This window comes from Gossypium hirsutum, chromosome D05 (assembly GCF_007990345.1).
Source record: "Gossypium hirsutum isolate 1008001.06 chromosome D05, Gossypium_hirsutum_v2.1, whole genome shotgun sequence".
NCBI classification, from domain to species: Eukaryota; Viridiplantae; Streptophyta; class Magnoliopsida; order Malvales; family Malvaceae; genus Gossypium; species Gossypium hirsutum.
Genome location: NC_053441.1, coordinates 23,083,109 through 23,109,403, shown reverse-complemented (window position 1 = coordinate 23,109,403; position 26,295 = coordinate 23,083,109). Strand labels below are relative to the sequence as shown.

General features: G+C 31.2%; 2 protein-coding genes across 2 annotated transcripts; one reads left to right on the top strand and one right to left on the bottom strand.

Moving 5' to 3' along the window:
* Positions 1–3,453: 3,453 nt before the first annotated feature.
* On the top strand, positions 3,454–6,353 carry LOC107914109 (trihelix transcription factor DF1). The gene is made up of 2 exons (XM_016842864.2): positions 3,454–4,130; positions 4,784–6,353. The coding sequence occupies exons 1-2, from the start codon at positions 3,898–3,900 to the stop codon at positions 6,258–6,260; spliced, it is 1,710 nt and encodes a 569-aa protein (XP_016698353.2). The 5' UTR covers positions 3,454–3,897; the 3' UTR covers positions 6,261–6,353.
* A 6,606-nt stretch (positions 6,354–12,959) lies between these two features.
* Positions 12,960–16,012, bottom strand: LOC107914110 (trihelix transcription factor DF1). Its single transcript, XM_016842865.2, has 2 exons — positions 15,261–16,012; positions 12,960–14,690 (listed from the first exon to the last, which is right to left on the bottom strand). The coding sequence occupies exons 1-2, from the start codon at positions 15,626–15,628 to the stop codon at positions 13,268–13,270; spliced, it is 1,791 nt and encodes a 596-aa protein (XP_016698354.2). The 5' UTR covers positions 15,629–16,012; the 3' UTR covers positions 12,960–13,267.
* Positions 16,013–26,295: the final 10,283 nt, after the last annotated feature.

Sequence of the window (26,295 nt, the reverse complement as noted above, 5' to 3'; positions counted from 1 at the left end):
CCACAAACTGGTGCACGACAACCATTCCCTCAACCACAACCCATACAATCTGTATAACCCTCATTACCCATATTAAGGAAACTATTCTCAGTACCCCCACCTAGGTATTACACCAACACCCAAATCAAAAACCCTGCTTACACCATTCACGACGAGTAGGCTTCACAGAATCCTAACTCTAACTCGCAAAAATTACTTGTATTAGATAGGGCATATCTAATTTATTAATTCAATGAAAACCAAAATAATCATAAACATTATTTTCTCTTCATCAACATATATATGATATTTGTTAGCAGATTCAACAAAAATCTTATCAAATGTTATGATAATGTCAGAGATTACAAATTCAAATTTGATCGGATATACTAATATTTTTAAATTAAATAAACCATTTTTACTAATTAAATCCATCTTTTTATCCATAGAAAAATTCATAATTTTCAATGTTTCACTCAACTAATCCAATCAACCATTGCGATTAGAAATTTTTACCACCGCTCATATTATGTAATCCTCTCTTTCTTATAATTAAAAAAAAACAGCATAATAGTTTTTTAACCCTTTTAGCACTCCATTTAAATTTTCGTTTTTTTAGTCATTCAACTTAAATTTTTTGTCAAATCGCCCCAAAATGGATGAAAAAACTAATTATCGTTAACTTTGTTTATGTGGCATACACATGAATTGTCACGTGGATGATATGTTAACATTTAAATAATTTTTTAAAATTTTAAAAAATATAATATTAGTTTTAAATATTTTTATACTTTTTAATAACTTTAATGATTTTTTTAAAAAATATTTTTTTATTTTTTATTTTGAATTTTTAAAATTTTTAAAAATAATTAAATGCTGATGTGTCATTCACGTGGCAATCCATGTGTATGCCATGTAAGCAAAGCGAAAAAACGTTAACTTTTCTATTCATTTTGGAGTGATTTGATAAAAGAACACAAGTTTAAAAGCTAAAAAAAGTAAAAAAAATTAAATAGATGATTAAAATAACTATTTTGTAAAGTTGGGGGGTCAAATAAGTCATTATATCAAAAAAAATGTTTGCTCTTGCTTGTTAATTATCATCAATTATTTTCAATCAGAAAAAATATCATAATTATTAGTATTAAAAACCTAGTTTTTTAAAAGTGGTACAATTAGACTTGATAATTGGTCGGGTCAATGCAAAATTGTAGACCTATTTTCTAGATCCGAGCCTGGCCCAGATTAAAAGTGCTAAACCCGAGCCTGACTTGGCCCGCTCGTATTAATTTTTTAGATTATTTTTTATACAAAATAAATTTAAAAAATATAATACATGAAATACACTAAAAATATTAAAATAGATATTTCCTAGCAAATTGAAAAATACATTAAAAAAGTCTTTATACTTAAATAACACTAAGATAGTTACAACTTAGCAAACAAATGTATGTAAAATAGTAATAAAATTAACAATAAAACAATAATTATGTAATATCCAAACAATAACAACAAAATAGTAGTATAATAGCGAAACAACACATTTGGGTCAAGCCAGCCCAGGCAATAAACCCTACCTAAGGCCCAGTTTATCTAGAAAATGGGCTTTAGGCTTATATTTTTTTCTTCAAACTCTCTCACTTTTCATGTGGGCCTTCGAGCCTGGACGAGTGATCAGACCATGATCAATTCTACGTACAATATAGAGATTAAAGTCAACCATGAATATGATCTAAAATGAAATTTTAATTTTAAAATTAATTTAAAAAAGTTAAATTACGATCCGAGCCACCCGATCGCACTCAACCATTATGATATGTTATAAAAGCAATGTCCCTTTCCTATGGTTTAGAGAAAAAAATAGAGAGAGTATGTCATTGCCAACGAGATTTCTATAATTTTTATACCGGGAGGCTCAAGCCCAAACTATTTCAACTTCATAAATGCCTTTTGTCTTCAAATCCTTTATGACTTGGTTTTTAAATTCTATTTTCTATATATAATTCTCTAATTGTTTAATTAGTAAAATTAATTGGAGATGTTTAGGCTTGGACTAATAATAATAATAATAATAAAGAAATTTATGAGATTGAAAGGAACGAGCCATTGGTGTTAGTGGGGTGGACCGATAATTTAGGGGGGGTCTCAACATCAAATTAATTAATGAGATGGGAAAAAGAATGAAAATGAAGTGACATAGAAGGCGTGGTGGATCAATAATTTACTATTTTCTCCATATTAAAAATAAAAATAAACACAAAGAATATAAGGAGGGATATAGAACGTTTGAATTTAGGAGGTTCGTCAAGACTAGTAAAATGTATTGAGAAAGGTGCCGGTGCTCGCCTTAAAAGCTTCCTTGTGAATATGGAAATTGGATGTGGTTCAACACTTGCTTCAAATCTAAAACGGTATTATTTTTATGTATGATATAGAGATTGTAGTGTCAATTGTATCGATTAACACGTATCATTTCGATTTTAAATTAATATAAAGTGGTTTAAGTTATTGAACTTAATCGGTACCAGTTGTATGTAATAGTATTACAACACCACGTGGTAAATGATGGGTTCATCTTCCTCTAATGAGAGAAGATTCTACATGTCATAAACAGTTAATTAACATGCAAGATGAGCTGATAACGGTCCTAACAAATAAGAGAGAGACGTCACACCATTAAAATCAGTCAACTAATTGTTGAATCTGAGTAACTAATGAGCAATTTAATCCCTTTTAAAATAGAAATCACAATTTAGTCCTTATACTATTTTTTGTTTGAAAGAAAAATCCTTATACTGTTTGAAAGTGTGTAAAAGCCGATGTGGTAATATATATATAGTTGTGAAAAACATGGGTTGAATTCAAAATTTAAAAAAACTTAAAATTTTGTTTCGAAAAACATATAATATTTTAAAATTTTCAAAAAAAATTCATAAAAATTACAAAAATTTTCAAAATTATAAAAAATTAATATTTAAAATTTTTCATTAAAAATTCTTTTCTAAAATTTGGAGTTTTTTCATATTATATTTTTTGGAAATTTTTATTAATTTTAAAATTAATTACTATAATTGATTTTTTTTCCAAATTTTGTAACTTACTATTTGAATTTTAGAATATTTTTATAATCTTAATAATACATTTTTATGATTAAAGTTCAATTAATTGTGATTTGCATGTGATATTGTTTTTCACACCTACACTTAGTGAAGTCATTTTCAATTATGTTGATTTCCTCTTCGAATGCCATAGGGGTAAAATTGTCTTATTATTTTGAGAGAGACTAAACTGCTTTGTATCGTATATTAAAATAATGGTATTGGATTATCCTTTTCGTATATTATTCAAAGTCTAAATTGTAAAAGAAATAGAGGTAAAGGGGGGTAATAGTAATTTCAAACTTAGGTGTAGCAACGGCCACTGAAATCCAAAACGTCCCAAAAAGCAAAGCTGACCTACATGCCTTAGCACCCAACTTAATTTTCCCATCGTCGCTATCTGTAGCAGTAGCCATTGCTGCTGATAACTTTTATTGACATATTATCTATAATATTTTATAAATAATTATATTTCACCCTTTTTTTATTATTATTCATGATAATTCATCCAGCTTCTTCCACTTTTTTTTTTTTTTTTGTTTTCCCCAGCAAAAGAGAAAAACAACTGAAGATCCCTTACAGATTAAACAATATTAGAAAAGAAAGGGAAAAAAAAAGTTCTCGTTTGCAAATTGCTTTTTATTTTTTTATTTGAAGGGTTGAGATTGATAGGCAGATCCACACCCCAAAAATAAATAAATAAATTCACCATCCATCTTCTTACATAAAAAACCCTTTGATAATATTCACCTTTCACTTGTTATACTTAAAATTTTTTTCCTTCTTCTTCTTCTTCTTCTTCTTCATATTTTGGTGCTGTATGGAGTCAAGTATGGTAGAAGGGTCAGCGGAAGCGGCAACGACGGTGGCTGGAATCCATGAAGGAAGTGAAGGTGAAGAAGATAGAGGTAGGGTTGATGAAGGTGATCGGAGTTTTGGAGGAAATCGATGGCCTAGGCAAGAGACTTTGGCTTTATTGAAGATACGTTCCGACATGGATTCCCTTTTCCGGGATTCAACACTTAAAGGTCCATTGTGGGAAGAGGTTTCCAGGTGATGACCAAATACTTGAAATTCTTTTTCCTTTCTTTAGCAAATCTGTTCAGCTGATCACGCGTGCAGATCACTGGATTTTGATTTTCAAGCTGAATTTTGGTTTCTCTTTCAAAGATACATGAAGTTCATAGCTTCGTATATACTAATAATAATACTATTGATCATTTTTCTTGGAATCCGAGAAAGTGGAATTCAGTTTTTCAGTTTTCAGTTTCATGGGATTCAGTGTTAAACAAACTGGGAATTGAATTCAGCTTTTTTAATCTTCTCAAAGTCTATTTCTTTTCAAGCATTTAAAACTTAAAGGTTCCACAACCAGAAAGAAAACCCATATGCTGATAATGGTGGGTTTTTTTTCTGAGGGATGGTTTATTTTAGCTTTTGTCCATTTCAGTAAAGAGGTTAACAATAAGGCCTAATAAATGTCTACATGTACTTCCAACATGGCTTGTGAGTTTCCCATGTGACCTTAGTTTGCTTAGGTTTTTTCTTTTTTTACCTTTCCTTTGTTCCTTACTTTCTAAGTTGTTCTTGGTGTTTTAGTTTGAAGGTTTATTAATGTCGCAGAGTGCTTTTTAAACTATATTCTATTCCGTATTGCCGAATTTGAGATAGATTTTAAAATAGCAATAAAGTTGTTTTTATACCAGGAAACTAGCTGAGCTTGGTTATCATCGAAGTGCTAAGAAATGCAAAGAGAAATTCGAGAATGTTTACAAGTATCACAAGAGAACCAAAGATGGCAGAACCAGCAAAGCTGATGGCAAGACCAAGACTTATCGTTTCTTTGATGAATTAGAAGCCTTTCAAAACCTTCATTCACTTCATCCACTGTCACCTCCTAAACCTCAAACTCCAACCCCAACATCCGCTTCTGTCATGAACCCTACCAATGTACCTCAATCCCATGCCACTGTACCTTCCATCAACCCTACCTTGTCTACCCAACCGGTTCCTCCTCTCCATTCCATTAATCCTTGTTTCTTTAATATTTCATCCAATCTTTTCTCCACTTCCACCTCTTCTTCGACCACGTCCAATGATGATTCGTACCAAGGAAGCAGTGGGAAGAAGAGGAAATGGAAGGAGTTTTTCAGGAGGCTGACCAAGGAGGTGATTGAGAAACAAGAGGAGTTGCAGAACAAGTTCTTGCAAACCATAGAGAAATGCGAACAACAAAGGTTGGCTCGTGAAGAAGCTTGGAGGGTGCAAGAAATGGCAAGGATCAACAAAGAACATGAGCTTTTAGTCCAAGAAAGATCCAAGGCTGCTGCCAAAGATGCTGCGGTGTTTGCATTCTTGCAAAAGGTATCGGGACAACAACCCAACACGGTGCAAGACAATCCTCAGCCTCAGCCACAGCCACCTCCTCCGGCGCAGCCGATGTTAGCTCCGTTATCGACGCCTCCTCCTCCTCCTCCTGTGCAGGTGCAGCAGCCAAAGACACACCCGCCGCCAACTCAAGCTTTGAATTTTGATACCTCAGAAATGAGTAATGGAGGGAATAGTGCGGTTTCAGTTTCACTTTCACCGAGTCCTTCACGATGGCCAAAAGTTGAAGTTGAGGCTCTTATAAAGCTTAGAACTAATCTTGACATTAAGTATCAAGACAATGGACCAAAGGGTCCCCTGTGGGAAGAGATCTCAGCCGCCATGAGAAATCTGGGATATAATCGGAGCGCAAAGAGATGCAAAGAGAAATGGGAAAACATTAACAAATACTTCAAGAAAGTAAAAGAAAACAACAAGACACGGCCCGAAGATTCCAAGACATGCCCATATTTTCACCAGCTGGATGCCATCTACAAAGACAAAATAAGCAAAAACGGCAACTCCCTCGCCACTTCATCACCTTACGGTGTCAAGCCCGACAGCAGGTCCACGGTGCCACTAATGGTAAGGCCCGAACAACAATGGCCTCCACCGCAAGGAAACAACCACCAGGCCGAGACGGTGGCGATGATGGAAGAAGAAGCTGACAAAGGCAATGTGGGTCACAACAACAATCACACCCAAGAAGAAGAAGAAGAAGAAGAAGAAGAAGATGGGGATACTGAAGATGAATATGAAGGGAATGATTTCGAGTTAGTAGCAAAAACTGCTCCAATTGGCAGTGGCGGCGAGTGAGACAACAAAGGGAAGCTTCTAATCAAAGATGACATCAACTCGGACACTGACAAGGTGGTTTTACTACTATACTATATTTTTACTTTGGTAAAACAAAAAAAAAGAAGAAGAAAGGAAAACACACACATACACACACCATAGCTTATCCTCAAAAACATGAAATTTGTCTTTGACTGAGAAGTAACAAAATTTTGTTGGTCTGAAGAGGGGAAAAGTGAGTCAGATTCTGATGAATTCAGCAACAAGTAGTGGGGGTGACATGGATTAACAGCCATGCACATGGGGTGTAATTTTATTGTGGGGTTAAATGTTTTTTCTTTGTTATAATTTATTATTTGATTGCTAAATAAAAATGTTAAAAAGTGTGGAGTTTGCACAGTATCATTAAAAAATAAAATAAAATAAAAGCCAATTAGCTCTTTGTATGATTGTATTCTTGGGAATAGAATTTTTATTTTCTTTAATTTATTTCAAAAGAAATAAAATAATAAAAAGAAGTTAGTGCTGTATCTTTCTTTCCGTTATAATTGCTGCAAATGTGTAAATGGGAGACGTGGCTTTTAGTGTTTTGTTTTGGAGTGACAACTGAATAATTGCCACATTTCTGCTTAATTCTCCACTCATCTCCTTTGCTTCCACTCTTATCCTCCTCCACTACTACCAAAAAGGCTTAATTATTTTTTACTTTATTCACTTAATTAGTCTTATCAAAAGCTCAATTAAATATCTGCATTAGAGTGTATGCAACCATTTCTAACTTCTTTTCTAAAATAAAAAAATTAAAAAAAAGCCCTATTGCACTAATTGATACAAAATTGTAATTTTTAAAAACAATATACTTATTTTTATTTTATTCAACTCATATTTTAGGTTGAGAAATCAAAGTGGTGCAAAATTCAATGAGCCGGATAGGATTTATATTAAATATTAATTAATACCGATGATCGAATCGGTTAAATCATCGGTTCAATTGACTTGTTGGTTAAATGATAGGTAAATTAAAATTTTCAAACAAGTGTTGGACAATAAATGCTAGCACCCAATCTTTTTTTATTTTTAATTTCTGTAATTTTTTATTTTTTTCCTTTTTCATTTAAAATCAAGATTTTATCTTTATTATCGACTACCAATTTTTGGTATCGTGTTCATACTGTCGTATTGTATGATCCCGATTGCTTGCTTTCTGTTCATATAATGCATACGACTCTGGTTGTTGGTTGGGCCGATTCAATGGCTCTATACGAATTAGTCGTTTTTGATCCCTCCGCTCCCGTTCTTGATCCAATGTGGAGACAATGTATGTTCGTTATACCCTTCATGACTCGTTTAGGAATAACCAATTCATGGGGCGGTTGGAGTATTACAGGGGGGACTATAACAAATCTGGGTATTTGGAGTTACGAAAGTGTGGCCGGAGCACATATTGTGTTTTTTGGCTTGTGCTTCTTTGCAGCTATCTGGCACTAGATATATTGGAATCTAGAAATTTTTTGTGATGAGTGCACAAGAAAACCTTCTTTGGATTTGCCCAAGATTTTTGGAATTTATTTATTTCTCTCAGGAGTGGCTTGTTTTGGCCTCACGTGCGAAATTATAGAATATCCCTTTTAAGATCAAGCAATTCCATCGAATTGAGTATGACTGTATGTGTGATAGCATCTACTATACCAGGAATATCAATGAACCCGATTATTGCAATTGCTTAGGATACCCTTTTTTAGTTTAACTTCTAGAATCTATTTCTTAGTTCAAGGTCCTTCTTTATTAACGTATGCTTCTAGGATACATTCTCATTTTTAAGCATGAAACGCATGTTTGCATATTCGTCCATAGGTAAAATCGGATATGTAATTATTGGAATAATTGTTGGAGACTCAAATGGTGGATATGCGAGCATGATAACTTATATATTGTTCTATATCTCCATGAATCTAGGAACTTTTGCTTGCATTGTATTATTTGGTCTACGTACCGGAACTGATAACATTCGAGATTATGCAGGATTATACACAAAAGATCCTTTTTTGGCTCTCTCTTTGGCTCTATGTCTCTTATCTCTAGGAGGTCTTCCTCCACTAGTAGATTTTTTTCGGAAAACTCTATTTATTCTGGTGTGGATGGCAGGTAGGCCTATATTTCTTGGTTTCAATAGGACTCCTTACAAGCGTTGTTTCTATCTAGTATTATCTAAAAATAATCAAGTTATTAATGACTGAACGAAACCAAGAAATAACCCCTCACGTGCGAAATTATAGAAGATCCCCTCTAAGATCAAATAATTCCATCGAATTGAGTATGATTGTCTGTGTGATAGCATTTACTGCACCAAGAATATCAATGAACCCGATTATTGCAATTGCTCAGGATACCCTTTTTTAGTTTAGCTTCTAGTTAGCTTCTAGAATCTATTTCTTAGTTCAAGGTCCCTCTTTACTAACTAGAATCAAAGAATTAGTAGATCTATTCTGCCCAAAACGGGAATGGGCCAGGGTTATGAACTTATAATCTATAACCTGATGATAGAGTTGATTCCATGATTATAAGTTCATTCCATACCAGACCAGACCGAAATAGGGCTATATACGTTCTCATTATGAGAAGGGGTCATTGCGCGTATCTAAATAGATACTATGTTTATATATCGATCCCTACGTCCCATTTAGGATTAGGAATGGGCGTTCAGTTGGTCTGATTTGATTAAATAATTTATTAAAAAAACGATTCAGCGGTCTGTACCAGTTCAAATTAGTGTATCGACTGATTCTTTGTCCAATCAATCTAACCTACCAATGTAATTCGATTTCAATAACGTTGGAATACACGTCATATGTTCATCCAAAAAAATAGCAAAAAAATGAACTCTTTGAATGGAAAATAAAAATCAATAAAACAGTCATATAAATGCTATTTTTTTTTTCAAATCCATGCTCTATTTGTATTTAAAGTTGTGCAAAATATTTTATATCATTATTTAAATAAACAATAAAAAAGAGGGGTATTAGGCCTTTTATTTTAATGATATAGAGTAAATGATAAGCTAAGATTCAAAAACATTTTCATATAAGAATTGATAATATTTTAATTCTCATTATTCTCGTCACAAAAGTTTTCACGATAGTTGTCACCTTATAGATGTGGGTCATAACAAAAATATAACATTTTTTTTGTTTCAATTTTCAATTTTTACTAATTTATAAGTATTATGTCAGTTTTAATTTTATGCAACAGATGGAAGCAATCAAACCATCAAAGTTTGATTCCACTTATGGAATTAACCAAATTTTAAATTAGGATTAATTAAATGAAATAGCATAAACATCCACCTCATAAAAAATAATGAGATAAGTTATTAAGAGGCCTAGAGAAGTGAAATGGTTAATAGCCTTTGAAAGAGGGACCCTTCCCTAACATGAGTAAACCTAACCCTAATAGGGTCCTACAAGAGGAATCTTCTAAATCATCTTCAATAATACTAGTAATAATGTATGAGATAATTATTAATGCAAGCCTTTGTTGTTGACTTTCCTCATTGCCATTATCTTAATTTCTACTAACTATATTCATTTTCCACAAATTTAATCCATTGTCTCCTCATTTATTGTGCAAATCTAAATTTTCATCCTACATTTCATGAATTCCCACTCTTTAACTAATATTTGGGTCATGGTCCATTTTTCCTCTTTGCTTTTGCCCATTTTGTTGGCAATCCAAAATCTTGTATCCCTCATTAAAATTGGGGTGATTCATGCCCACAAATTTTGAGTGGTCATCCTCTTCTTTCAATTGGATATATCATGCATAGACATTCGCCTATACAATCTTTTTTCTTTTCTTTTTTCTACCCAACCTAAAATATAAAAAAATTGAAATTATCTAAATTAAAATTATAAAAGCTTGAAAACATATTTATGTTTTGCATGGAATAATATTTTTTAGAAAAAAAAACCTTAGCTTCTATCTAGCTGGCAACCATGAAAATGATTTTCTCAAGTCATTTTCATACTCTCTTTTTTTAATTAATTTTGGAAAGGCAAAAATAGTTTCCAATTAAAGCATCGTTTGAAAAAAAAAACCGAAAAAGTTAAATACAGAATTTTCGATATTGAATTTTATAAATATTGAGTTATAAGGTTTTGGAATTTGAGATTTTAATTTTAGATTGGTAGATTTGGTTTTATTTTATTAATAAAAATTAAAATATCGAATATACTTATATTGTTTGATGATAATTAATCTTAATTATTTTAAATAATTTATTTTGTTGTTTTGGACCAAAACTAAATATAATAATTTTGGATAAAATTAAACATAACAATTTGATTATTGTTATGAATATCTTATTAAGTGGATATCCATCATGATCAAGATAAAGTTTTGATGTATTTTAAATTCTAATAGTTATTAGAATTAGATCTCTACTTCTTTTATACTTCTTATGCCTATAAATAAAGACTCTGATGAAGCATTGTGATCATTCATTTGATTAATAAAGTACATTCTCTATTTCTTTCATATTTTATTTGTTCTTTATTCTCTCCATCTTTCTTTATTTTATAACTATTATTTTATTTTAAAATAAATATATTTATGTTTTTTTATGATAATAAATTTTTATTTTTGAAATAATTTTAATTTTAAGAAGAGCTATTATTTAAAACAAGTTATACCAACAAAAGATAACTATGTTGAGAACAACTCACATTTGGAACAAGTAAGAATAAATCTTTTTTCAGAACAACCAAAAGAAGAAGAATTCATTTCAAAAGATGTTTCACATAATACCGCTTCACCAAAGTAGAAGAAGTGAAAACAATCCCGAAATATGGTAGAGTTCTTGGGTTGTCTTCATTGTTGAAATGTTTCGGAGAGTTTGGTTTGGTTCATCAAATATAAAGGTACTTAAGAGGTTTACTCTTCACTTTTTCCTATAACATTGAATGCTTTTCCCTTTTTCTTGTAGAAACATAGTGAATTTTTATTCACTTTTCATCATTGTTAACAACTTAAACTCTTTATCATAAAAAAGAGCATTGATGTCTTTAAAACTGAAACTCTCTTATTATTTTTATTTAATGCCTATACCTTTGTAACTCATCTTCCTTACGCACCTACAAATATAAGTTCGTACAACTCATTTAAGGACTTTTTGGCATTTTGGACTCTCAAAGCTCTCTTTAAAATCCTCTCAATCTATTTCTTTATTGAACATGATCGTCAGTCATATTTTCCTTACCACCACTTGTCATTGCACTTAATATTACTGGAGTTGCTCCAGCCTTTCTCTCCATATTCTTTCAGTACATCTCATTCACTTGTTTGTAACGCTTCCTCTCTCCACTAAACAACTCTCTACACAGACTACTTCATGAGCATTAAGATGCCAAGTGACCCAATTCTTACAAAACATTAACCAATGAATTTTATGAAGATCAAGGACTAATGAAGCAATTTATTCAAATTTCTTTTTGTGTGTCAAAAACAAAATTACATTGAATTATGAAAGAAATTAATTAAATAAAAATTCTAAAATATCTTACTGAGAACTTAGAACTATTCCCATATTGAATCTAATTTTCAATCAAAACCAGCGGTTATTTGTATTTCTCAAAAACCCCCACCCACATCGCCATTCAAGATTTCTTGGCCCATTATTGGCCAAATCACTTGGGCGCTAGGTTCAATGTGAATAGGATCGCTGAGACATGCTTCTTAATTGAAAAAAAGGTGAACCGTGGAAATACATGCCGCTCAGCCAAAGAAAGATGATGGAGAGTTGGCCGAAATGGGCATTAAATATTTTGGGAGAAATCTCCTCCAAATTACTGGTATGACTATCGAAATCGTGAGCACCGGCATGTAGGTTACATATCCAAGTGGTAGTATCGGGTCTCTTTATAACTATTGTTGTTGCATATCCTTCTACTGGATTTGTAGCGAAGTTAACAAAAGGGCTCATGCTCTTATAAGGGTAACTTAAGTTGTTTAGTCCTTATTCTTTTAATTATTTTGAACCAAACAAAATCATGAAGATTGAAGGGAAACATAATGATGAATTATAAGTTTATAATATCATTTTTTTCAGAAAGGGGTTCCTAAGATTGCTTTAGTGCATCTCTAAAATCTCAGGTCTGTTCTTTCCCAAAGCATAAACCAAGAGAGGTAACCATGATTTTTGTTTTGCTACTAGCTTTTGGCTCTGACATCATGAATTTTTACTGAGCAACCAGAAAACCTGACACTAAGAAAAAAAATTTTTAAGTGAAAGAAGGTTAACTCTATTCTGTATAAAATAATGTCACAGGTCTCAAAAAAAGAAAAAGAAAACATTAGTAATTGATCAAGAATCTGGCGATGAAACTCAGACTGGTAATAAGTACTTAATCAATACTCAGAATTCTTTAGGTCTTTGGATTAACAAACTTAGAAGATTCCTTTTCAAGTGGAAAGAGGTCCCATGATGACTACATGTGAATTTCTGTCAAAAGACTGCAAAAATGGCTTTGATTCTGCCCCTTGTCTATGCTTATTTGTTCATTATTCAGACTCACCTCATCTTCTTCTCAGCAACACCACCATTTGCATTAAAACCCCACTTATATGGGCTTTTTTTCCCTCACATGAGGAGGAGCCTAAGCTAGCACAATGGGAGGTCTTTGGTCAATTGAGATGAGTGAAAAAGACAATAAAGAAACAAGAATATAACAAACATGCTAGAAATAATTACCATTTCTAACATTTACAACCACTATGGGCACAAAAACAAAAAATACAGCTCAGGTCTCTTTCGTTTTCCCTGTTTATTACTTGTTCTTATTATGCGGAATGAGATTTTGAACCTCTCTCTCTCTTCTCATCTACACCTCCTCTTAAACTTATTTTATCTAGCCCCCAAAAAATAAATATAATGAAAATGAACATATAAAATTCCACTGACCATATGCTACACCCCCACTAATATTGTGTGCTCACCTTTAAAAATTCAATTCAAATGCTTCCACTCCAACCCATCACTCACATGTGCCCATTGACACTGGTTTGCTGGCTACAATTTCATACTCACCCCTTTCATCTTCATCTTCATCTTCATACTCGTCATTGCCGTCTTCGTCCTGATGATTTTGATAGCTTTCTAAGTCTTCGGGGTCGCGGCGGTGTTGATGGTCGGGATCGGAAGGAGGAAGAGGGGGCCATTGCTGCTCTGGGCGTACCATTAATGGGACTGAGTTCTGGGGTTTGAATTGAGTGGAGGAGCTGTCATGTTTGTTCTTTTCTCTATATAAAGCATCAAGTTGGTGAAAGTAGGGACATGTTTTGGAATCCTCGGGCCTTTTCTTGTGGTTATCTTTTACCTTCTTGAAGTACTTGTTTATGTTCTCCCATTTCTCTTTGCATCTTTTAGCATTGCGATTGTAACCAAGCTTTTTCATTGCAGCTGATATCTCCTCCCACAATGGTCCTTTAGGACCATTATCATGGTATTTAGCGTCAAGCCTAGTCCTCAGCTCAATCAATGCTTGAACCTCAACTTTAGGCCATCTTGAAGAGCTTGGTGTGCAACTATGGTCGCCATTATCCGACTTTGACGCCACCTCTAAATTCAGCATTGGTTGCTGCGGTACTAGTGGTGGAGGCGGCTGTGGAGCAGGCACCGACAATGCTGCTGCTGGCGTCGCTGCTGCCGCCACTACTGACACAGGCGGTTGTGGTTGCTGCAGTGGATTACTTTGCGGCTGTCCTGGATTTTTCTGTTCAGATAATTTTTGCAGCAACGACATTAGTGCAGCATCCTTGGCAGCTGCTACTGATCTTTCTTGGGCTAATAATTCACGCTCTCTATTTATTCTTGCCATTTCTTGCATCCTCCAAGCTTCTTCACGGGCCATTCTTTCTTGCTCACGTTTCTCCAATGCTTCCAAGAATTTCTTCTGCATCTCCTCCTGCTCATGAACCACCTCCCTCATCAGCCTCTCGAAGAAACCCTTCCATTTCCGTTTCTTCTTCCTCCGACCTTCCAGTTCCAAATCCGATGAGGTCGATGAGGATGTCGAATTCGACATTTGATCTGCCGAAACATTAGGAAAAGAAGGGAGTGTGGGTGTAGGGTTTATATTTGTTGGTACAATGTTTTGAGGCAAACTGGGGAGGGCTGCTGCTGATGGAACAGTAACATTAGGGAGACTCGGAGCTGGCATTGTCGCCTGAGGCTGAGCTTGCTGCGGTGATGTGGGCGCCGCCACGGCTGCGGTTGCTGGGGGGGACTGAAAGGAAGGATGAGTTTCGAGGGCTAGTAGTTGATTGGAGAAACGATAAGTCTTGCCATCTGATTTACCCGTTCGGACATCTTTGGTTCTCTTGTGATACTTGAAAACGTTCTCGAATTTCTCCTTGCATTTCTTAGCACTTCGATGATACCCAAGCTCTGCTAGTTTCCTGATATCAACACAACAAGTCAGTAGATACAATAACTATATTTAACCTATCTTCAGTTCAGCAAACCCAAACGATGCTTTTCTCACATAAAATAAACTGAATTTCATATATTTTTCAGACAATGAAATTCTAATACAAGTAAAAATATGAGAAAGGTGAAGACAAAAAAGATGATAGAAATTGAAGACAAATATTAGAAATCGAATATGACGTGACTGAAATCGCAATTAAATTAAAGCTCAATGAGCAAAGGGAAAAGGGGAGAGAGAGACATGGAGTGAAAATTTATGAGCAAAATTCAGCTTAAGATTCCCTGTGAAAATATTGGGAAAAGCAAATGCCAGAAATGATAACAGCACCCAAAAGCCTCCAAATATCTTAATCATATGGACATTGAATTCTCCTTGAAAGATGCTGAAATTCTCTCTCAACTTCAAATTTTCATTTTCCAGCTATCCAATTTTCAAACAAAGATGAACTCACAGAATATATTTCTGGCACTCTAATTCCAAAGCACAGATCTCCATTCATTCAACTCAAATTTTCAAAAGGAAAAACAAGAATCATCACCTGGAAACCTCTTCCCACAATGGACCTTTCACGCTAGCGTCACGGAAAGTAACATCCATATCGGACCTTATCTTCAAGAGTGCCAAAGTCTCTTGCCTCGGCCATCGGTTGCCCCCGAAACAACGGTCACCTTCATCAACCCTAACTCTATCCTCATCACCCGAATTGTTATTATTATTCCCGTTGGAACCAAACATGTTGTTGGCTGCTACACCACCGCCTTCACTGCTTCCTCCATCACGAGCTCCGCCGCTTCTACCCATGGAAACGGCACCACCACCACCAGCAGTAGTAGTAACGTTCCCATCAGTGCCACCGCCGCCGCTTCCAAGAACACTAGCAGTTGTGTCACCACCACCACCCAGCATATATGATTTTGCAGATACGACAACTTCTTCTTTTTCTTTCTCCTTGTTTGGCCCCGCCTTCGCAAGAGCTTACAATTTACTTGCAGCTTTCAATGAAGAAAGGGGGAAAAAAGTTAAAAATTTAAATAAAATAAATCTGAAAAATACATATATATTTCAACTTTGTATGTTCTATCTATATCTATCTATGAACAGAATTTTTTCTTTTCAAAGAAGAGACGGGTTTGTATATATGGGTGAATTTATTAATTTATTTTGCTTTGTGGGATCTGCTTGTCAATATCAAGATTTTTTTTCCTTTTTTTTTCAATTAAAAGTTTTATTTTTTTTGTGGAATCTTAAATTGATATTTATTAAAAAAGGCAACCTGTAAATAAAAAAATGTTTGTGTTTTTTTAGAAATGAGGATCTGTATATATATAAAATTTCATAATATGATAAATTTATATGAAATTATTATCATTTTATTTCCATGTCTCATAATTAGAGAGATGGTATTATGTAATAATTAGAGAAATGAAAAAAATAAAAAAATTCCAAAGTTTTATCTAACAGCTGCACAAACAGACGATGGTGATAATTAGTTGGTTTTTGTCTGTCTTCCTTTATTTAGCTAAAAGCCGGCCGGTTTTCTTCAACCTTTTTTTTTTTTAAATAAATAAATAAATTTATTTAGCTTTAATTTCATTCATTTCCGCTTGGTTTGAATAAGGAAATCATTCAAATTGAAGTTTCCTGTTTTTGGGGATTTTCCATAATTTCAATGACGTTTGGCAACATTTTCACTTAAATCCCTAAAATACCCCTAACATGGATCCCAATAAATTTCATCCGTAACTTTAATCATTGAAGCCAAATATATATTATTATCATTACCAAATTTCTACTTGGGACTTGGGTGATTACTTTTCTTTACAATTAACTCTCTTCAACTTTTCAATCTTTTATTTTACTTTATTTTATTAACATTGTAGCTTTAAAACAACTACCTATTTTATAATCGATTTAATCAACACGTAGTTGAGGTTCGAGATTCGAGTTTTGATTTATTTTAACAAATGGGTTCTTCTTAAGGGTAAGCAGGAAAATTCGAAAAACCAAAAATTAACTTGAACTAATGTGTTTGGACGGTTTATGAAATGCTAGTTTTAAAATGTGAAACCCAAATCATTTCTATTTTTATTTATTATATAATTAATTTTAATATTTTATGATATAAAAATAAAATTATTATATTTACAGTAGTGAAAATAATTTAAAAGTTTTTGAAAGATTATTATTTTCTAGAAACATTTATGAAAATGTTTTTGAAATTTTGTCAAATAATATTCAAAAAGCCATAAGTAAAGCTCTTTTTGTTAAAATAAATCTAAAAGCTCAAAACAAAAATATTAAGTAATATAATAGACAGTTGAAAAAATTCAAAAGACTCAATTAAATCAAACCAATAGAACCCTAATTTTCCCCAAATTTATTATAAGTAATCAGTAATCGAGTTATTTTGCATTGAAGTTGATTTAAAAAAACTATGAAAATTTTAAAAAATAAAAAACTTTTTTAAAGAAACATAATACAATCTTAATTACAATACAAAATAATACACGTTAGAAGCATTAGCCTTTCAAATTTTCAAAAATACAAAATACATTCAAAATTATTAATAAATGGTCGGGTATTGCATTCCTAATGGAAAGACTCAAATTTAAACTTTAGAGACTACATTATTAAAAGAGAAAACCACAAACTCTAAAATAAAAAAATATATATAAAAAATACATTTAAAACTTAAACCGAAATAAATATTAACTAAAAATTCGCACATAAATGACATAGGATGAGACTCTAACATAAAATTTTAAAGATTTTTAAAACTTCAACCATACAAGATACTGTTTAATTTAAAGAATTTAAAAATAACAGTTGAAAGAAAAAGATTACATGTTTTTCCCATCCCGTCAAATCAAATTAACTTTTTTTCTATAATTTTATAGTAGTAGCATAATAAATGGATTTCATAAAACAATCAAATAAAGGGTTAAATTAATTAAACATGCCTAAAAAAAGTTAATTAGTAAAATAAATTAACTTTTTTTAAAAAAAATTAGGAAAATAGACATTCGGCTGAGCATATTTTTTGCATGGTTAGCAAAAAAGTACATCCAGTTAGACACGATTTCATACACTCTCTCTTCACAATCGACTTATTTTCTTAAATTTTTTTAAAAAATAACGTATTTCACCGATTAAAAAAGGAAACCGCATATTTAACCCAAAAAAGATTAAAAAGAAAAAAAAATTGTTATTCAGAATTTGAAATTGCTGGGTGGGACTGTGGTAAACAAATTAAAATCTTGAGAATAGAAATATATTGGTGTATAAAAGAGTTAAAAGATAATGTAACAAAAAGACATTTGCAAATTGCAGTGGGATCCATGGTTGAATTAAACTGGTTAGATGGTGTAGGGTCATGTTATTAGGGGCCAACCCATTTATGAAATGAAGTAAATTGGTGCCCATTTTTCTGTTAGGTTGCAACCTACCGTAATTATTATTATATTATAAACCATTTTCATGGCTACAATTCCATTTATCCCGTAAAATCAAATTTTAATTTTTATTGTGAAAATTGTGGGGGACCATTTCACTTGATTGGGTCAATTGGAGTGTTTCACTAACTTTGTCTTAACAGAGGTGACTTGTACCATACAATTAGTGTGGGACGTGACTCGCACGGCTACCTATCCATATCAACGTGTTTCAATTAACTTGTTTCTTTATCTATTATTCTCTTTTTTTTTTAATTATTTCTTATTTTTATAATATTTAAAATACCAGTAAATTGAATCCATTTTTATTTAACCAACATCAACACTTCTAAATTAACCCCTTATTTATTGCTTCTTATTTAAATTCTATCGCCCTTTTTATCATTGCACTTGGCATCTGGAGAATGAGTTGTTGACTGCTATTTTCTAATTTTATTTTAGGGTTAAGATTTCTCATTTTTTTTACTTAAGCTCTACAAGAAAAAAGAAGAAGATAGTTTTATGCCCAATAAAGCTTTAACATGATAAGATTGAAATATGGAGAATCCCATCCTACATAAATTATTTGTGAATTATTAGCTCATATATATTCTCATGGAAAAAAATATATTTATATTGTTGTTAGTGTAGGAGAACGTGGGTTCAAATGTATTGAAACGCATTATCCTCCTATTTAAGAGTTGAGGAGAAAAATATGAGTAATTTTAGGTATTGTATCAAAAAGAGCATACATGATAAGAACTTATAACCAAATTAATGGAGTGTTATCTAATCTCATTGAATTAGAGACCTTTATCAAAAGTGGCAATTGAAGTTTTATCAAATTTTTTTTGTTTTAATTTTAATAAATAGTCAATTTTGAGTTTAATTATTTTGGGTAACCAATGTAATTAGTGAATTTAATTGAATTGAGTGTAATTAAAGTACCTAATAGAAGTATTTATAAGCTAATTTGTGGCTTGATTTTTTAAAAAAAATTCAAGTGTGAGCTTGATCTCGGCTTGGTCTAGCGAATTTAGATGACCTATTTCACTATTTTAAAAAATAAAATATTAAAAATATATTTTATATTAAGATACATGTTTATAACTAAATTTAAATAAAAACATTTTAAATATCGTTAAGTACAGAAAATCATTGTTTAAACTTAACTTGAATCAGGTACGTACACTCTCTAAATCTAGTAGGAGTTGAAAACACGAAGAATTATAATTTTCAAGATGTATTCAGATGAAATTTTTAAAATGGATAAGATTCATTAAATTATAATTGTAATTGTTTTAGAATAAAAATTAGGTTACTAGAAATTCTTGAATTAAACAATAAATACAAAAGACAAGTAGTTGTTTTAAAAATAAAAACTATAAAATATGCAAAATGAAATATGAATATCATTAGATTTATAAAAATATACAAATATTTTAAATATATATTAGAATTAAATAAAATGATATTATGATGTTTAAGGTTTTTTTTCTTTTCTTTTTTTTTTTTTTTTGCAGTAGGGTGATGTGTATTAAATAAAAGTAAGATTATAAGAAATGCTGGTAAACTATCTTTTTAGATAGAATTTGAACAAGGAATTTGAGTTACTCAAAATTAGAATTTAATATTTAAAAACACATTTATAAAATTAGAATTTTTTTTGATAGATTTACTTGTAGAATATAAAAATAAAATGGAAAAGCATAAAACTTTTGGGTCAAATCTAAAAGGGGTTATAAGAAATGGGCAAGAAATGTTGGTGAAAAGATGAATATAAACCTTTAAAAAATGATAATTATTGTCAGTGAAACAGGTTTTAATGTTTTTAATTAGTTCAAAAAAACATTTTTTAAAATTACATAAACTATGCATTGCCATCAAATTCAGTAACTCAATTATTGGTAGAGGTTAAAAAGAGAATTAGGTTGGGGCCCATTCAATCAATACGGCATTCAATGCACGAATAATCAGAGTTTAACATTCACATGACGAAGTAAACACAAAAGGACTCTTTTGTAATTTAATATATTTAAGTAAACAATATTAATAAAATCTCTAATTAAGTTAAATGATTTAACACTACTTTGGTCTTTCCAATTAGCATAGATTTGAAGTTTGGATTCATACCAAAAAGCTTTATTTTAATTTTATTAATATATGTTATTTTTTAAAAATCTACGTTTAAACTTAAATTTTTAATTGTTTTCAAAGTTAATGAATACGTGTTTGTTTGTAGAATCTAAAATTTTCATTAATGGTAAATCACATCATTTTTCTTTTTCTTTCTAGGTAAACTAGATTTTGAAGTTAGGTTAACCAATTTCGCCAAAAAGGAAAATGTTAGTTTGACAATTACCATAAAAATTCAGCCTTTTTTTCTTTTTCTTTTTATTTATTACCAACAGAGGTTTACTTTATTTTTAAAGATTATATTTTGTACTAAAATTACGAGAATGTAAATAATAGTAAGTTAAAAGAAAAAATTTTCATCCTTCAATTAATTTTTATATTTTTTAAAAAATTAAATCATTTTTTATCATTTTAAAATTAAAATGTAATTTTACCACATATTAATTTAAAATTTTATAAGTTTTCAAAAAGCCAAAAGTAGGATTCTCGGTTAGTCAAGGCCCCTTCCAACATATTACATTGTCTTATTTATTTAATTTTGTTGGAATGTAAAATTCAAATGTAGAGGTCAAAGTGTTCATGGGTCGAGTTGTACTTAAAAGATGATATTAACAAATTTTATACTTGACCAAGTCCAGCCTGGTTCAAAATATAGGACTAAAATTTTGTCCAAACCCATCCATTTTTGTAAATGATAGTAAAATTTTATATAGACATCTTAACAATTTTTAATATTGATATTATAGTATTGTATATTACTATAGATCTTATTTTTGTACGGGTTATAAATTACATAATGTTATATATTAGAAACTAGAAGAGGAGCTCGGGCCAAGCATCAAGCTTGAGCTTTGAATGTTTGATCCCGATTTCGACCCCTATTTTAAACAGGTCTAATTTTTTGTCCAAACTCATTTATCTTATATTCGTTTATAGATGTACTCACTTGTGATGTTTATAATGTGACTTACCTTAATCCCAAGTAAGTAATTGACTATGTGTATGTAACTCATATACTTTGATATATTAAAAACTTGAGTTCAATTGATAATAGAGTCGAAAGCTGTTACGTTGAGTATACGATTTATATATGACATAGTTTTGCTTACAACAATGGAATTTATAACTCAATAAAGAATAAATGGTAGCCTCTCATTAGCATTGGATGGTTGATGGAAAAAATGACGAATGATTTTATTACTATTTGTTAGTAATAGACTTTTTTCATGAAAGAAGGATCCAAATGGTTACCATAAGATAAAATAAGATTATATTGGGTGAATAAATTTAACCCAAAAAGATAGAGAATATCTTATGAGAGTAACACACTAATGATAAGGCTACCGGACAAACATAACTATAAGTTATTTTTGTAATGATATATAATAAGAGAGAGTTCAACATGGTACTTTTAGTGGATTGACTCTATGATTAAATAATGTTGTAATTAATAGATAAAGAGCCAGAGCTTAATTATAAATTATTTAAGTTATAATTATATATGTCCAGTTAGGTCTCTTCACTAACTCAACACCGTCCTATACAAATTGCATTTGGACCTATACATTGAATAAATAAAAATGACGAATAGAGAAATAAATTGCATGAAGCAGCATTTTCTCGCATCAGAAAGAGATGACTTAATAATTCATTTAATTTAATTTAATTATTATTTAATTAATTATAATTAAATAACTGAAGTTCAAAATGAAAATTAAATTAATGAGTATTCTAGTATGGTAAAGTCGTCATGACTTTAATAAAATTAGAATTAAGTTGAGAAAATAATTTAATTGAATTAATTAATTTAATTAAGTAGGTAAATAATATGTGGGGAATAGAAAATTAATTATTGTGTTGAGTAAATTTATATGGGTTGGTTTAAAGACTAGATAATACATATAATTGTATTCAATATATGAATAAGCACAATGAGTCATTTAATACAAGATGGGTGGCATCCCTAGGTTCCCAAAGGGGTGTGCCACCCACCCTAGTCAGTCCAGTGGGATTGAGTATTTTTATTAAAATATTATTATTTTGTCTCCTCTTACACAAGTAGAACTCTTGTGATTTTTCCTTATAAGTAGGGACTATGCGTTAGGTCAAAATATATCATGTATTGAGCATAGTAACTCTACCTGAAATAGTGAGATTTATCATTCATAAATAAGTTATATTTTCGTGAGAACTTAAGTTAGGTTTTTAGCCCATAAAGAGATTTAAATTTCTCCACTAGAAAAATAGAAATTTTCATTGTGTGAATCGGTATGTGATATTAGAGTCCACTCCGTAAACAAATCGAGGGTTCGATAATAACTGATAAGATCATGTTGGTTGAAAATTGGGAAACGGCTAGGGCCGTTAAGTCGAAAACATAGGTAATAATTGTGTAAAGTTTATTGTTATAAAAAAACACAAAAACTCAATTTTAAAACCAATTTAAATTTGCATTGTGAAAAGAAGCGCGTATCTAAACTGATTTTTCTACATGCTGGACCCTTGTTATAGATACGTTCTGGTATGTCAATTTTTGTAGCATTGGTTTGAACTTATGTTAGTATGTTTTTGGAGTCGGCATGTTGCCTTTTTTGCCTAAAATTTGGATCTCATAGTAAGTATCAGTAAGTAGGAGTGACTCGTATTGATACATGGCTTAGAAAATATCAATATATATATTTATAAGTATTTGTCCATCAAAACAAGAAAATATTGAAGAAAACATTAATGTATATAATGGACTGCAAGTTCTAAAAGAATTATATCTTAAATTAATAATCTAATTATTTATTAAATTTTATTTATTTAAATTATTTTAAGAATAATTATTATATACTTATATTATCTAGAATAATGTTCTCCAATGTGTACAATTGAATATATTATAAAAACCATAATCTTGAATGGTTATTATAAATATTAGTTTTCTAATAATTAAAACAATCTATTTACATCATTATTTACATTTATCATCCAATAATTAAGTAATTAAAAATATATTCTAATTTAAAGTTAAAAATAAATAAATTTAAGGTCATCAACTTTTTGACTTATATCTCCTTATGAAAAGTTTTTTATAACAACTTTTATGCGTAAAAAAAAAAATCTAACCCAAATTTAGAACTTTAAAATTATAATTAAATATTTTCAAATTTCACCTAAGGAATTTTATAAAAAAATATAAAAAGTTAGTTATCAACAATTAAAAAATAAATCTTAAGAAAACAAATATAGTTTTTTAATTCAATAACTTTGTAAACCGTTTTAAGTAGAACTATTTTAATTTGTATTTTTTTTCTTTAGACGTGTTTTGTTTTAAATAAATATTAAACATAATTTTAATTTTAAAATTAAATTAAATTAAAATTTTAGAGTATCAAAAGTAGTGAGTTTAAACTATCTACATCAACATTAATCTTAGACCTTATAATATATATGATATAGAAACCTCTGACTTCCTTTGAAATTTTATTGTTTGTTTATATTTAAAGGTCAAACTATTTCAATGGGTCAAAGCTATTTTATTTTCTATTTTTGGAAATTAACAAACATGTTTTTTTATTTAATTTAATTTTTATTCATTTTGATAGGAGTAGGATGAATAAAAAGTTGTATTTTATGCTTTTATAGTTTTAGATATGAATATATATATATATATGGTTTAATTCAAAAATGCAACGTTCGCGTCAAAATATAAGTAACTATAATTTATTTTTATAGATAAACAATTTTACAATTTAATTACAATTAAACTACATTTTAATCTAAATATTTTCTGAATTTATGTATTGACAAAGTGATTTATTTTTATGAAAAAAATTAAAATATATTTCAGTACTATTTTAAAGTGTAAAATATTAATATTTATCCACTAATGACTAAATTAGAAGAAAGTGTCGAGTTGGGTTGGAAAGGGATAGTTTCGGGCAAATTACATATAAAAGCCCGTTTTTTAAAAAAATTATCGAAATGGGCCCGGTAAATCGGAATGGCCTTATTTCCCCGAAAGCGTGTCCACGTCAGCGCAATGTCGGGGGACGTGGCAGGAAAACGCATCCCTGAGGAAACGCTTAGCCTACGTGAACAGAAATTGCTCCCTTAAGGGCACACTTTATGTCCAAGTAGGCAAAACGCTTCCTCAAGGACGCGTTTTGCCAGTATCTCCTGCGATTAGGGTTTTGGGTTATTGGTTTAAGGTTAGGGTTAGGGTTTTGGTGTTTTTAAGTTTAGAGTTTTAGAGAAAAATTAAATAAATAAGGGATTAGGGTTTAAGGTTTGTCAATTAAATTAATTATAAATTTTTCAAAATTGGATTAGGTTTCGTGTTTATTGTTTTTTAAGAAAAAATCAATTAAATTAGGGTTTAAGGTTACTTAAGTAATTTAATTCATTTTTTAAAAAATCAAATTAGGGTTTATAGTTAAGGGTTTTTAAGGAAAAATCAAATAAATTAGGGTTCAGGGTTACTTGAGTAAATTAATTATAAATTTTTATAAAATTAGATTAGGGTTTAGTGTTTAGGATTTTTAAGTAAAAACTCAAATAAATCAGGATTTGGGGTTTAGGGTTACGTAATTAAATTATTTGTTAATTTAAAGAAGCTCCCACGTGGACGCACTTTTGCTACAGTAGCTCCTGAAAAAATAATTTCAGATTGCATAAGTTACAGCAAAAAAAATTTAGAGAGGCTAAGAAGGATAGAAAGTGAAGATGAGTGAACGTATTAGTGCTGTTATTTACTATGATGGTGAGGTTTGCCACACCGAGAACGGTGTTGTTTTTTTATCGGAGAATACAGTGCGATTGGTTTTTAACTAGAACATAGATTTGACAGATTTTCGTAAAAGAATTAGGCGTAAAATATTCGGAACGACGCCAATGAAAGTTCTGTCTATTACGTATCGATTTTGTGCTTCTGTTGATCCGGTGACATGACTCGTTTGACATAAAATGTGCTCGTAGCTTGGAGGCAATGGTGCAAACTCATCTCGCTAGTGGGGCCAGTCAACAGAAGTTGTGCGGATAGTGTAGGAACCCAGGCCATACAAGCCGATCATGCCCAAATCGCAATAGTTGAACGTTATTGTAAAAAACTTTGTATTATTTATATTTTTTAAATAAAAAATTGGTACAAATATTCAGAATATTGACTTATTTAAAAGAAAATCTGTTTTATTAAAAATATTAAAGTAAATTACAATTATTTTATTCAAAACAACGTTTTATTTTATTAAATGAAATAAAATAGAAATATTCAACATATTGTTTTATTTAAAAGAATTTCTATTTTATTACATCAAATAATATCAAAATATTCAAAATGTTTGTACAAATAAAAATCAATCTCCGTGCCCGCCGGATTCAGTACCATATGACGGTCGTCAACGGTTAAGTGCTGGATTCCTCCTTTGTCCAGCTTCCGACGAGGGTTGTGGTTGCTCCGGCGGGGATTCTGGTTCTTTCGGTAGGGGATCTGGTTGTTGGTGTTGGGACGATGAGCCACCTTGATAGAATAGTGACTGTGGAGATGTTTGCATCACCAACAGCGAAGCTGTTTGAAACCCATACGGTAATCGGGTTTGGTAAAAAGAAGAGCTCCCTGACGGCCTCTCTTGCGATCCTTCGTGCCACACTGGCCTATACATCGGCGGTCCACTCGGCGTAATCGAAAATGGAGATGAACCAGACCATTGACTCCAACCTGCCATAGGACTAGAAAAAGGAAACATATAAGAGTTAGGATACATAAAAGGGCTAGGATACGCACCTGGCATCATCTGAAAAGGCTGTGCTGTGGGTATCATCGGTTGAACTGCTGGGTCGGGTGAATGTCTGGGCCTCGTTGATGGGCTTGCGTTGTCGTCCTTTCTTCTTGGATTTAAAAGGCCACGTCGTTCCCTTTGGACACACAATTACCGCTGCCTCTTCTTTACCGACAGTAAATACGGCTTGTCATGGGTCCTAAACCATGGCTTGTATTCTGGCACGCACGCTAACTCAAGAGAG